Source organism: Alternaria burnsii (assembly GCF_013036055.1).
Source record: "Alternaria burnsii strain CBS107.38 chromosome Unknown 698, whole genome shotgun sequence".
NCBI lineage: Eukaryota > Fungi > Ascomycota > Dothideomycetes > Pleosporales > Pleosporaceae > Alternaria > Alternaria burnsii.
Genome location: NW_024066111.1, coordinates 307,860 through 321,788, shown reverse-complemented (window position 1 = coordinate 321,788; position 13,929 = coordinate 307,860). Strand labels below are relative to the sequence as shown.

Below are 13,929 nucleotides of genomic sequence, written 5' to 3'. Positions count from 1 at the left end.
AAATAATTTGGGGCGTCTTGAATCCCAGCAGAGTTCAGATGGTGTTACGCATGACAATGCATTCTTGTTGTCCTTCACTCCCAAGCTTTGACGTGACTGATCTTCGAAAATAATGAATTCATAAAACCGTATATACGAGCCATATCTATTGGCCTCTTGTCCAACCTTAAATCAGTCTCACTCTAGCCCCACAAACGCCGTTCAGCCGTCTACCACCCTAAAGAAAGAAATGAACGATTGTCGTATGTACAGAAAGCCCAGAGTCTTCACACAGAAAAAAAAAAGGGGAAGAACTAATCTAATGCCCCTTGGCCCATTCTTCACACAAAGCGACCTTTCCGTATCGTGCAGACGTTGACACGGCAGCAGCACTACCGCCGCCACCACCACGACCACAAGACGGCCCACTAGTTGTTTGGCATGCCCTCGCGCAAGTTCTGGTATTTACTCTCTGGGAAGCTGAGCAAGTTGGCCGACTGATCCAATCTATCGACTCCACCAATTGTTTTCACAAACTACACCGGCCAATTAGTCCATGTCTCTCTATACACAACAGGCACATACAAAGGGGCTACGGGGAACAAAAGAGACAAAGACACTTACCGTCGAGATCAAACTCGCATCTCCCGGCTTATCGCTCGAGCTCTCCCACCACATGCCACCACCAAGTCCTTTTCCGAGGATGAACTGGCTTTTCTTAGCGATGATGTCAGGCGTATCGTACGTGACCATGATCCTCTTGGTCGCGTCGTAGCACCAGCTAGCAGTAATACTATCATCTGTCTTGACCTGGCAACCATCTAGTGGAAGTTTCTTATAATCATACACGCCTTGTTCCCAGGTACCTTGGCCGATACCCGAGAACGGCGTGCCAGGGCCGTCGGTGTTTTCAAATGAACGGCCGTACAGGGGCATGCCGAGGACGATTTTTGCAGCGGGTACGCCGGCGGCGACGTAGTCGTCGATTGCTTTGGCGGTACTGAAGGGTGTGCTGGTTGGGTTGGAAGAAGAAGGCTGCACATTAGCCTGGTGGCCAGCATTCGTATCCCAGGATCCAGCATAATCATAAGCCATCTAAACACTCGTCGTTAGCAGCCAGCGCGACTGGGATGAGTGGAAGGGTATTTTACCAAGTTCCAGAAATCAAGGTACTGGTCCATGGCTCTAAGCTTCATCTTATTGTAATTGGTGGGGCCTGCCGGTGAAGCAACAGTCAGGAGCAAGTGCTGCCCAGGGGCATACTGTGCAGAGTACGCATCGAGAGCCCGACGGGTTTCCTCAAGAAGGAGAACCATGTCGTTGGCCTGGGCTTCATTCGCCGGGTACTCCCAGTCGATGTCAAGTCCGTCGAAGCCCAGGTTCTTTAGAATCTCGACAGCGCTGCTTGCGAACGTGGCTCGCCCCTGGGCAGTCGACGCAGGCTGGGCAAAATGGGCAGAGTAAGTCCATCCGCCGATCGATAGTAGCACCTTTAACTTGCGGTTGCGCTTCTTCTGGAGGAACAACTGCTTGGCGCATCCATAGACGTTGGTGCCAACATCGTTCCACGAGTCATTCGCATAGTGCTTGTCAGTGTCTGACCAAGTATCCGTCAGGAAGACCTCGCCAGTATCGCGAACATCGGCAAAAGCGTAGAGAACATGGGTAAGCTCTTCACCAGGAAGATCCTGAGGGTTGTATGCGCGACCATAAATAGCCTGCATATGTTGTCAGACGAACCTCTCTTACATACACTCAGGCTAGCGAACAGACCCAATTGACAAAGTAGGCAACGTTTTTGTAACCTGAAACAGCCGAACTAGTCGTCATGTTGTAGTTGGTACCTTGCGGGATTGCAACGGCTTGTACAAGAGTGGAGAACGAGAGTAACGATGTTACTCCCGCGAGCATGTTGGCGGCGCGCATCCTTATGATGTCGCTAGTGGCGCGCTACTGTGCTACGTGGCTGTGGCGCGGGCTAGTGCAGGTACGAACGCGGTTTCGCTTGAGTGCCGAAAGTCCACGTAAAGTGTTTGGATAGAGAGGGAGAGAAGCTGACGATGTTGAGAAGGCTCAAAGACGTGTATTTATGCTCGAAAGAATGTCTGAAGATGACTCGCAGCAAAAGAGAGTTGATCAGAAAAAAATGGGTCAAGGACTGTAAAGGATGGTCACTCGACCAACTGGCGAGTGAGTCGCGACTAGTGAATGCTACAAGAGCTCTCTGAAAGGAATGTAACAGTAGAGAAGAGAACTGAGGGCACGCGGGCTTGTAAAGATCCAGGGCCCAAGGATACATATCATCGCACACGCGCCCGCGGCGTGGGAGGCGAGGCTATTTGCACATGCACAATTGACAAGATGTACTATGCCCAGACCCAGGAACGGTTGTAGAGAGTGCTCTTAATCGACCAGGTACAGACGGCTAGGATCTGGGGGGCGACGGCTAAAGGCTTCTAGGCGAACCGCTTGCAGCTATGACTAGTCGACTTGTAGACAAAAACGACAAGTGGCCTTGAACGCTCGTTGAATACACCCGGTACTTTGAGCAAGCATACAACGTCTGAGTCTAACTGTAGCGGCAGTACAGACCGGATGTTCTCCATATCTGCCTTGCTGCTAGCGAGAAACAGAACGGTAGCTCGTCTGTTGCTCAGAAAGAAAGCTAGTACGCTTTTCAGACAGCGAGTGACATCAAGATTCTTGTTGTGATAGCTTCCTTTAGAAATGTGAGTCGTGTCTGAGAACTCCTATACTGCTCGATAGATGGTCTCGCGGTTGTTAGGATGTGTAACATCGAGATACAACATGGCATCAGGTTGCGTTGCGACCCCAAACGGCTTGTTTCGCCCCCCAATCCACGGCGGCATGGTCTCGGGGGGCAGCCCTGCGGGTGAAACCGCGCATCGGCACATGGGAACACATTTCCAATACCGAGTGGAAAAAGTGAGCGTGAAGGCCGTGATGGTGTGTACTCGAGTACGCTCCACGGGATAGATACCACCTGAGCGGGAACGAGAGATAAGGGTTTGCACAAACCTTTCCGGAAGCAAAAGTACAGCTTCTAGTCAAAGAAAACAGTGTAAACCCTGCTCCTTACAACCCGTGGGTGACAGTTTGTCTTCATCTTTCACACCTGCATAAGTGTGGCAAGCCGTCGGACCGTCTGAACGCTTAGGCTGAGCAGAGATATTGTCAAAAGTTTGACAGCCCCAGGTGCAAATAGATTGTGAGTTAGCGGCGGCGTATCGCAGACGAGACAAGTGGAGACTGAGGCTGCACGAGGAGATGGTGCTTGACGGGAAGGATGGCATGCGGGACGGGCGGCTAGCCGCATTGAGCTGCAATCCATACGCGAGGGATGAGCAGATACAGAAGTAAACCCGGCCCAGATGCAGCGATATTGCAACCTGCCACTCTGCATGGAAAGATGGACCTCTAGCGCTTCGAATGAGCCGTTCCTCGAAGTATGCTAGCGTGCAGTTGTTTAGGCTTATCCGCGTTCGTGCACTGCTGATTGAAGACACGCGATGCTTTGCTAGGGTTCTTGCAGATTGAAGCAGCACTATGGAGATAGCACGCGCTATAAGAGTCCAGGGCAGGATAACAAGTCGAAATTATCGGGGTCAACACGCACGCTGCGCTGTATCGTAGGCCTGGAGCGCGGGAGGATGGCCAGGCAGAGGCCCGCAGCCTCGGCTTCTCACACATCGGGCAAGGCAAGATCACTGCAGTATAGCAGAGAGACAAACACATATGCAGAATAGTGGCGCGGGGTAGGGCGATTTGGAGTGTGAAGTTTGCTGCGATGGAGATGACTGGCGAGAAAGGCGTGGTCGCGTGAAAGGTGGAAGGGATCATCCCCACCGGTGTTATCAGCCCTCCAAAGAGTGTGGCCAATGCGCGCTTAGTCTTTCACTGCACCACTGTAACATTTCCACACCACTTGGGGAATATTCAACGTCGTGAGTGAACGATGTACTGCCCGATATCCGCAGTGCACTTGCAGCATTTGGTAACAGGAAATGAGCGATGCGCACCCGTAGCATGACGCTACCAGGTCCCACAGCAGATAGGCTGTCTGCATGGACCGTTACGAAGTCGCGTAATTTCCTTGTCAAAAGTGTAGAACAGAAAGTCTGGGTTCGTGACCTTTTAGTTGAGAGAGCGCTTGATGAATATGATAAACGACTCGCTATCAATGGGTATCGTAAAAATCATGAACGCCGTGCCCAGCAGCCGAGCTTTCATAAAGATTTAGAAGATCTGGTTCAGGCTTCGCTCGTCTACTCATGCTCGTAGTCTGCGGACCAAGCTACCGATGGGACCTATGGCCTTCCTGCTGAAAATATCATCTCGGACTCCATCTCTTGTCCTGCACACAGCCCTCTCAATCCTACCATCTTTGGTGACGGACATGACCGCTGTTCGTCTGTCGGACCAGACAACAGTGATTTGCCTGACAGCAGCATCGGCTTCGATGTCCAGTATGCGTGCGCTATCAGTCTCGTCTTCAGCTTCCTCGACATCTGAGCTCGTCTCATCATCGCTCACGAAAGCGTTCAAGATGTTTCCAGTTGGTGCAAAGCCCTCAGTTTCGCTGTTCGGGCGTGGTTTTGCCAGACCAGCCTCCTTCTGTAACTCTTCCAAAGCGTTGACACGCAAGTGCCAGCTCACCAGCTCCTTCCGCAGCAGCCTCCCAAACTGCACCAAGTCCTGTTCTGGATCATTCTCTTCGTCTTTGCCCCCCGTGGGTAGCCACTTGTCGGACAATTGCTGCAGAGGTATACATGGTGGAATAGTGTGCTTGTTGATTCTTAGGATAGTCTTTTCATCCTTTTGTCTGACGCTCAGTAAGACGTGATATGTCTCGACGAATCTGCCTCTGAGTGGCACATCTATGCTAACGCCAAGAATGTTGCCATGGTTCAGCGCATGTGGGTCGGGATCTTTGACTTTGTATGCAGTAACGCCAGCGCAGGCGCGATAGGTGTTTTCGAGGACGCGTTTCGACTGCTGTGTGATGATTGGACTGGTATCGTCGGCAGGGTTGTTGTGTGTGCCGCTACTATGGAGACGCGCAGCGAGGTGGGGTTGCGACAAGAGAACGGAAGATAGGTTCGCGCGATGAGCTTTCAAAGTGGCTATCCGGGTATGCAGGTCGCTGATTTCGTCGTCGAGTTGCTCAGTAGTCTCCATTGTGTAGTCGTCTGCCGCAGTGGAAGCGCATCGGTGTTGGTGTTGGAACGCGTGGGCGGGCAAGATGAACGCGCTAACACGTGAATAAGCGTCGGGCAGGGGGGTGGGGGTTAGTGCTCCGCCCTCGTCGCGAGCTTGAGACTAGAGGACACGGTTCCGTCCAGACGTTCAGGGCCCGCGGCCATCATCGCTGCATAATCATAGACTGGTGCCCGCGTTGTACTAACCCGGCTGTTTCTTAACACGTTTCTTGCCCTTCACTAGTCGCTCTCTAAACAACCGTCACAGCACAAAGTTCGCGTCTTCCTCTCGCCATCCCCTGTCCCTGCCATCGCTCAACCTTGTCCAAACTACACCACCGAGTTCCCACCCCATCCGCCACATCCCACCGACGCACCCAAATGAGCAAACGAGCCTCGCGATCCAAGAACCACGGCTCTGTACTACGTGAACAGAGCTCCACCGACTCGCTGCAAGAAAAGAAGAAGAACGGCAATGCAAATTCTACTGCTATGAACAGCGTCATGTTGGAACATCGGCGCAAGCACTCGTCCTTCGACAGCACGTCGCCCTCGAGCCAAGCTGCATCCCTCATGGGCAACTCCAACTTCTCCCTGGATGATGAAGTGCCCAAGCTGGGCCACGACGAGGAAGGGCCTTCCAAGGGCTTCTTTGAGCTTTCCAAGAAGGACCAGAGCAACTTTCTCCTCCTGGTGCTGCTCTACTTCCTCCAAGGCATACCCATGGGGCTGGCCCACGGCTCTGTTCCCTTCCTTCTCAAGCACAACGTATCCTACGCCGCCATTGGCGTCTTCTCGCTCGCTGCCTATCCCTACTCGCTCAAGCTTCTCTGGAGTCCCATAGTGGATGCGGTATGGTCGCCCAAGGTCGGACGCCGGAAGAGTTGGATTCTGCCTATCCAGACCATCTCCGGTTTCTCCATGATTTGGCTAGGGAGGAACATCAATCGCATGATGAAGGAGGCGGGCGAGACAGACAGTGGAGTTTGGACTTTTACGTGGTGGTGGTTCGCGCTCGTGTTCCTCTGCGCTACACAGGATATCGCTGTGGATGGTAAGGCGCCACATACTCCCCATATTGACTTGTTCCAGGCTGACAACAAGCAGGTTGGGCGCTTACTCTTCTCTCCAAAGAGAATCTCGCATACGCCTCCACAGCGCAAACTGTTGGCCTGACCGCAGGCCAGTTCCTCTCCTACACCGTCTTCCTAGCCTTCAATTCCAAAGACTTTGCGAACAAGTGGTTCCGTAGCACTCCTGCGGAAACTGGTATTATGGAGCTTGATGGCTACTTGAGTTTCTGGGGATGGGCATACTTGATAGTCACTCTTGGATTGGCAGTCATGAAACGCGAAGACCGTGATAAGAATGGCGACGGCATTGGAGAGGTTTACCGCACCATGTGGGGCATCTTGAAACTGAAGAACATCCAGAGCTTCATCATCATCCACCTCATCGCCAAGATTGGATTCCAAGCCAACGATGCTGTTACGAGCCTGAAGCTTTTAGATAAGGGCCTCAAGCAGGAGCAGCTTTCCCTTGTTATCCTCGTCGACTTCCCTGTCGAGGTCTTCCTGGGTTACTACATCGGAAAGTGGTGTCAAACTTACCCGCCTATGCACATCTGGTGTTGGTCCTTCATGGGACGTCTGGTTGCTGCTGGGTTCGCGCAATTTGTGGTGTCCATATTCCCGGTCGGAGGAGCCTCGACTGGATTCTTGCTGCTGGTCATTGCTGAACATGTGCTTTCAACCTTCATGAATACAGTCATGTTCGTTGCGGTCAGCGCGTTCCACGCAAAGATCTCAGATCCGCTTATTGGCGGTACTTATATGACGCTTCTCGCTACGTAAGTTTCGTTCTTTCACAATCTACCTATGTGTCGCTAACGTCAATGCAGTGTCTCCAATCTCGGCGGCACATTCCCACGCTACTTCGTTCTTAAAGCCGTCGACATGTTCACGTCGGCAACCTGCATACCGCCCACAGACATTCCAAAAGCAGACCTCTTGAAAGGACCACTCATTACACAAGCATTCTCTTGTTCTTTAGAGGCAGAGAAGCATCGATGCCAGCAAGGTGGTGGTATTTGCAGCGTTACAACAGATGGGTACTACATTGTAAACATTTTATGTATTGTGATCGGTGTAGTGACGTTCTGGGGCTACATCAAGCCAGCGGTTATGCGGATACAGGCGTTGCCACTGAGGGCATGGAGAATTGCTGGATAGGTGGACGGCTCATGGATTGTACGATATAGATGCATAGTTCAATGTTAGATAAAGGCATAGTGCAAAGCCATAGGCCATTGCTTGAAATAATTTGGGCACAACTCCATGCGACTACCAGCATCATGCTGCTTGGGCACGTCTGTGCCGCGCTCGCGCGCTCTCCCGTGACCAGGCGTGCTGATCGGCCTATAGTGGGCGGCCTTATGCACCAGCGTAAGCCACGCCGTCTGGAGCGCATGCAGGTACGTTTGCGGCACAGCAAATGTCTCACGCCGCTCAAAGTAGTATCATCAACATACACAAGCGTTTGCTGGTGGACCACCGATAGCAATTGGGCGGTGACGCGTCGAGATTATTGGATGAAAGAGAGTTAGTGGCGCGCAGCTGTTAGTGATGAGATAACCTGGGACTGTTCTGTAAGCAGGCCAAGTCTCGACTTGACATGCCGAAGACGCCGATTAACAGGGACTTCGGAGTGACTACAGCACGTCAGGCCACGCGCAATGGCTGCGGCCCGGTAGACTAGCAAGGCTTTAAAGAATCTTGTGTCTGCGCCTGCTCCGACAGTCACACAAATTCCCGAAGTCGCCGAAGACACGCTGTGCCAGCTAGAGTGGCATACCTCGGAAACGTGCACAAGGCGTTGACGCTTATCTTCCTACGGCTAGTCACCCTCGACATCGCGTTTTGACATCTGTCGCAAATTATCTGCTGATCTTGAGTACTCTTTTACCTTTATTCCTATTCGCCTGGCCTGTCGCGCTCGTCTCCAACCGTCGCAGCATAAATCCACCTAGTCTGATACCTTGATCGACGTCCGACCTTACGCCAGTCCCCCAATCTCTACAGCAGCCGTTGAACTTCAAGGGTCCAGCCAAACCTTACCCACGCCAATCCTACCGAAGTGTAGCATCGATAACGAGTCCTGCGAGATCGGACCTTCTATCCTTTTAGAGTGTTGACACGACCAAAACCTCCGACACTGTGTCGCATCGTCCGTCCATAGAGTACGAACAATCGCAATGGCTTTTCCAGCATACACACCCAAGGCGCGGGTCCAGAAGCCCGCTCCTCACTTTTCCGGCACCGCGGTTGTCGATGGCACATTCGAAGGTATGCGCTCGTCTCACCATCTTACACTTTCTCCATTCATGTACCTATCCAACCACACACCAGTCAGACCAACAAACTGACAACTCCCACGCAGACCTCAGCTTAACAGCCTACACATCCACCAAGCAATGGCTTGTTCTCGGTTTCGTTCCCATGGCCTGGACCTTTGTCTGTCCAACCGAGATTATCGCCTTTAGTGAACGCGCTTCCGATTTCGCAGCCCGTGGCGCCAGCGTCGTCTTCTCCAGCACAGACAGCGAGTATAGTTTGCTCGCTTGGACGAATGCGAGCAAGAAGGACGGAGGCCTGGGCAAGATCAACATCCCATTGTTGAGCGATAAGAACCATAGTATTGCCAAGGACTATGGTGTGCTGATTGAAGAGGAGGGTATTGCGTTACGAGGGCTGTTCTTGATCGACCCTAATGGCATCGTACGACAGATCACTATCAACGATCTTCCTGTTGGAAGGTCGGTCGACGAGACACTTCGTCTGATTGATGCCTTCCAATTCACTGACAAATACGGCGAGGTAAGAATCATTTCTAGACCCCTTAGTCTTTGCAAGCATACTGACGTTTATTGATTAGGTTTGCCCCGCTAACTGGAACCCTGGTGACGAAACCATCAAAGCGACACCCGCAGGTAACAAGGAGTACCTCAACAAGCTCCATGCCGACACCAAGATGTCGGACGTTGCTACAAAGACAAATGGTATAACTCCCTCGGCGCATTGAAAGTGAACGGCCAGGTGTCAATATGGTGAGCATAGCGCGCTGATCTTCCTTTTCGCAGGGACTTCTTGAATTGTAGATATCTTGCCTTGCATTGGTTGTGCGATATTAGCATATGCATCTCATCCGTCCGAGACCATTTGCATTGGTTGGCGTTGTTCTGGCGCAGCCGTGTTGTCTCTCTAATTGCGGTCTCCCAGCTCAACTACGCGCATCATACCACTAGATTCCTCTCTATAGAATGTTAAGTTTACAAATCATTGCAACCCTGAAACCAGTCATGTCATGTACAGCGAATACTTTGCCACGCTGATCGCATCAGCGTAGACAGAAGATAAAGAACCCAATGATCAGAAAAAAGCTTTCGGAATGACTCCAACAAAGCTCCAAGACCTCCGCACTGGTGTCTTTGATTGCGACGCAACATGTTACGGCAGCTGAGTGGATGCGCGTTAGCTTCTGCTTGGCAGATCGGAAGCCACGCGAACGCCACGGACTTGTACCTCTTTCGACATAGCCCACGAGAGGGCCTCCAATCATGGAGCCACGACTGCATGCGCTACGGGATATGTCGAGCCAGAGTAGCATGCCGTTCATTACAGAGGCACCCAACATGAGCTCCTCTGGCTCGCAAAGACCATCGCACCATCCTGATCATAGCTTCGTACGCCCCAAATCGCTCATGCTGGCGAACACCTCTCCAGAAAACGCTCAATTCAACGATGTCCGAAGAGACGGCCAAGAGAGGTCACATCCCACACGGTCGATGCCTAGTGCACCGATCGCACAGGTATTGAATAACGAGGCGAATGTGCTTGGGGCTGCACAGCCCGTACCATCGACATTTGCCTCATCAACGACGCCCTTTAGTGGAAGACTAGTTGACTTGCTTTTGGATAGTCCGGATCATGCGAGGCAAAAGTGGGATCATGAACCCCAGTTTCTTCAGCCTGAAAATGCAGGAAGCAGTCCATCTGTCATCAAACTACCGAGGTTACCGCAACCTCCTAAAAGGACGGCAAAACGACCCAGAATTCCGCCATTGCTACAGGGCTTGCATCAGCCTCCTCCGCTCCCGCCTGAGGGCAGGCTCTTCCCACCAATTACTGGGGAAAAGAATGCATTTGTAGGTGAGAGGGGCTATGATGCGCGTTTTGAAGAATCTAGGAACAAGGACGTGGACGAACATGCTTTTCTCGAAAGCAGTGCGTTGGACTATAGCAGAACTACCCAAAACTCTGATCACCCATTAGTTTCTCAAGTGGTCGCCCAGCCTAACGCACCAGACGTGGCCCATGAGACCAATGTAGCAACCAACGACTCTATAAGCACCCAAACACCGACCCAGACCAAGCGTGGGAAGAAACGCAACAAATGGTCTGAACAAGAGACCAAAGACTTGCTTGTAGGCGTCAGCAGGTATGGTATAGGGAATTGGAAGAAGATATTGCAGGATCCAGACTTTGGGTTTAACAATCGCACGGCCGTTGATCTCAAAGACCGTTTTCGAGTATGCTGCCCGGGTGAAGGTTTAAAGCCACGGCAGCCCAAGACGAAAGGAAAAGAGAAAGTGGACTTGGAAAACACAGCCTTTGATCTACCAAACCAAGCCATATATACCCACCAGCACTCTCTTCCTGTCGGAGAACACAACAATGACAACAACCTAGTTTCAAATCCTCCCAGTCCATCAGAAACTCAACAACGCGTGGCAACTCGTAACAAGGCCACGACGCATCTAGACCTAGCCGAGCTTGGAATCCACGAACCATTCTCAAAAGCCACACGTCGACCACGCCGAGCCTTTAGCGCACGCGACGATGTCAATCTACTCAAGGGCTTTGAAAAGTACGGATCTGTTTGGCATCTGATGCGTGACGACGAGGATCTGGATTTTGGTTCTCGGCACCCCACAGACTTGCGCGATCGTTTCAGAATCCGTTATCCGGACAAGTACGCCAAAGCAGGATACAAACTCAAAGCAAAAGAGAAGGAACGTACGTTATCAAAACAGACACATGTCCCAGAGCAAGAGCGACAAGATGGTCCGTCGCAGTCGGAGCAGGCTATTTTGGATCACAACACTCCACAGTACGCCAAAACAAGTCATCCGCAGCAAGATATGACTACTGCAGCCAAAGACATGCATCCTTTCCACAACGTATCAAACACAAACACGTCATCCCATTTCGCTACGTCCAACGGCAACACCAGTAATCCAAACTCAGCTTTGAAGCCCTTCAATTCATCATCCTACCTCGCCGACCCCCTCCCCACACTCCCCTTTGACGAAGCAGATCCCGATCTTACACAGGACATGGCCACCGCAGGCGACGAGAGTCCCATAACACTGAGTCGAAATATTCTTCGGTGGGCCGATGCGAATCCCTCTTCGCTCTACGCTTTCACACCTGCTGCTTCTTCTGCTTCGTCGTCATCGTTGACGACGGCTGGGAATATACATGGTGTTGGGCATGGCAATAAGGGAGAGGGAGGGGCTGGCGCAGGGTTGAATGTGTATGTGGGGGGCGTGGGTGGTCAGCAGCAGCAGCAGCAGCAGATAGAGGGAGGGAGGGGGACGGTGTTGCCTGAGGCGGACAGTTGGCTTTTGGGGGGTGAAAGGGTTCAGGCGTTTGGGATGTATAGGTATCGATCTTGATGTAGGCTCAGGTTGTTTGCGGTAGTGTGGGTTAGAGGTGGAGTGATTGTGTATCTCTGGCGTCTTTGCTACATGGAGATTGAGCAATGTGTGTTAGAGATGAAGTGTGTTATGCATGGGTTCTCGTGTCTGGGAAGGCTGCTACTTTAGGTATGGTTGGGACTGTCTATGTTTGTAGTCACGGAACGAGGCTATCAGGGCTGAAACATACCATTATGGCTAATGACTGTAGTGAATACCGGTAACGTTCATGAGAATATGAGAGCTGAAACTGCCATTTGCTACCTCCAGATATGAAAAGTCTAACTAAGAAGACTCTCTCCTCTCATAACCCGAATTGCACAACGAAGGAAGATGATCTTGTATATACCAAAAAGAACAGGCTAGCGAGCTAACAGCACAACAAAAATCTCACCCCAGACTATCTTGTCCCGTCATTACCTCTTTGTGAAGAGGTATCCCGCCGGTAATGTTTAACTTCCTAATGGGTCCCACTGGAATAGCCAATGCACAGCTTATGCAATCCAAAAGTCTCTCGTCTTGTAGGTCGGCGAGCTTTGAAGCCATTGCCTAAAGACTTGGGCCTCCTCTTCAGACTTGAATGGTTGTATCCATAGACCAACCCGCTCCCAGTTGGTCCCCACTTTGGATACGAGGAGCATTGCGAATAGCTTATGCACAACAGTACTAGAATCCGTATCTGTCATCGTGCCGGCTGAGAATAGGTATATAGCATGACACATTCTAGTCTCTCTGGATGCATAGGTGTCAGGTGACAACTCAAGACTTTCGAACGACGTATCAGGGTAGGCCGACTCCGACCAACAACCGTCTTCCTCACTTCGCACTACCTTTCCATCATGGCCATGTATCTCGCGACCACGATAGGGCACGGAAGTGGAGCTCTTTACAAGCCTCACTTCCAAAGAGGGTGCCGAAATATGTATCCGCTGAGAGTGATGGTGTCGCTGAGTGGATGCTAGACTAGCTTCCTCAAACGTCTCCCAAGCTTCGATAAGCCCACTTTGTTTCTCAACTTGAATGGTTAGACCTTGGGCAACAACAAGCTTTGTATCTTCATCACTCTTTAGCCTGTACATTACACAAGGATCGTACGACCATCCAGCCCACGACCAGCTAGGAAAGCCAAGCCGACGATAGATCTTTTCATTCTGGACCGGATGGATCCAACATAACCCAATGAGCAGTCCGTTAAGATACCCAGATGCGTCCAGTGTTGAGCATATGCCCCAGTGTGATCTAACGGGCGGCTCTTTTTGCTCGAGATCCGCTAGAATGCCATCGAAGGCATTGAGGATGTCATCATCGTAAGTGAGTACTCTCATAGTGTAATCCACTATCAGAGCGTGAACATCATGCTCAACGACATGAGGTTTCCCTCTCCCTAACGGAAATAGATAATCGATTTGGGAGTGCTGTAGATCCTCGCTAATGATACCCCTATCGCAATCGAATAGAACTTGTTTGTCGGTGAAGATGAGTCTTCGCTGAGAGAAATAGCTTTCCTGAAGCGTCCATCCCCGATCCACCCATCCTCTATTGAGTTTTACAGGACCCCATGGGTGAAGGGTGAATGTAATTAGGCTAAGGCTCCCATATCGACCCTTTGTTTGCATATTCGCACGTGGTGTTGAAATGCCCGCCAATCCAGAGCTAGCGTCCATACTTCCACCTGCTATCATTGTGATTTGAGCAGACCGGTATATGAGATGCATCTGGCGAATCTGGTGCTTGAAATCAGATTGATCTGTTTGAGAGACGCAATATTTATCGACCCATAAATATCGAAAGCCAAGATTTCGAGTCATTTGAATAGCATCCTCTATCGTGGCAGGTACATTCACTGGTAGTATGTCCGCTTGTTTTTCTTTAGTTTTACTGTGACTTTCACCCCACCGATAACTCAATGCGACGTAAGGACTGTCGCCAGAAGGCGTGATGATCGACCGTGTGGCACAGTCGATCAGTCGTAGT

At 51.2% G+C, this 13,929-nt stretch overlaps 6 protein-coding genes across 6 annotated transcripts; 3 read left to right on the top strand and 3 right to left on the bottom strand.

The window, feature by feature from the left end:
- Positions 1-407: 407 nt before the first annotated feature.
- On the bottom strand, positions 408-1,890 carry GT037_004263 (glycoside hydrolase family 18 protein; the record flags this gene model as incomplete). The annotated part of the gene is made up of 4 exons (XM_038929310.1): positions 408-515; positions 604-1,074; positions 1,131-1,697; positions 1,753-1,890. 4 exons carry the CDS (start codon positions 1,888-1,890, stop codon positions 408-410), a joined length of 1,284 nt encoding a protein of 427 aa, XP_038787582.1.
- Positions 1,891-4,269: 2,379 nt separating this feature from the next.
- Positions 4,270-5,178, bottom strand: GT037_004262 (cenp-o kinetochore centromere component; the record flags this gene model as incomplete). Its single annotated transcript, XM_038929309.1, has 1 exon — positions 4,270-5,178. The coding sequence occupies one exon, from the start codon at positions 5,176-5,178 to the stop codon at positions 4,270-4,272; it is 909 nt and encodes a 302-aa protein (XP_038787581.1).
- A 401-nt stretch (positions 5,179-5,579) lies between these two features.
- GT037_004261 (uncharacterized protein) lies at positions 5,580-7,429 on the top strand (the record flags this gene model as incomplete). The annotated part of the gene is made up of 3 exons (XM_038929308.1): positions 5,580-6,252; positions 6,306-7,047; positions 7,099-7,429. 3 exons carry the CDS (start codon positions 5,580-5,582, stop codon positions 7,427-7,429), a joined length of 1,746 nt encoding a protein of 581 aa, XP_038787580.1.
- A 1,022-nt stretch (positions 7,430-8,451) lies between these two features.
- Positions 8,452-9,278, top strand: GT037_004260 (peroxiredoxin tsa1; the record flags this gene model as incomplete). The annotated part of the gene is made up of 3 exons (XM_038929307.1): positions 8,452-8,542; positions 8,637-9,073; positions 9,132-9,278. The coding sequence occupies 3 exons, from the start codon at positions 8,452-8,454 to the stop codon at positions 9,276-9,278; spliced, it is 675 nt and encodes a 224-aa protein (XP_038787579.1).
- Positions 9,279-9,813: 535 nt separating this feature from the next.
- GT037_004259 (uncharacterized protein) lies at positions 9,814-11,934 on the top strand (the record flags this gene model as incomplete). The annotated part of the gene is made up of 1 exon (XM_038929306.1): positions 9,814-11,934. One exon carries the CDS (start codon positions 9,814-9,816, stop codon positions 11,932-11,934), a length of 2,121 nt encoding a protein of 706 aa, XP_038787578.1.
- A 515-nt stretch (positions 11,935-12,449) lies between these two features.
- Positions 12,450-13,763, bottom strand: GT037_004258 (uncharacterized protein; the record flags this gene model as incomplete). Its single annotated transcript, XM_038929305.1, has 2 exons — positions 12,450-13,026; positions 13,156-13,763. 2 exons carry the CDS (start codon positions 13,761-13,763, stop codon positions 12,450-12,452), a joined length of 1,185 nt encoding a protein of 394 aa, XP_038787577.1.
- Between the last annotated feature and the right edge of the window lie 166 nt (positions 13,764-13,929).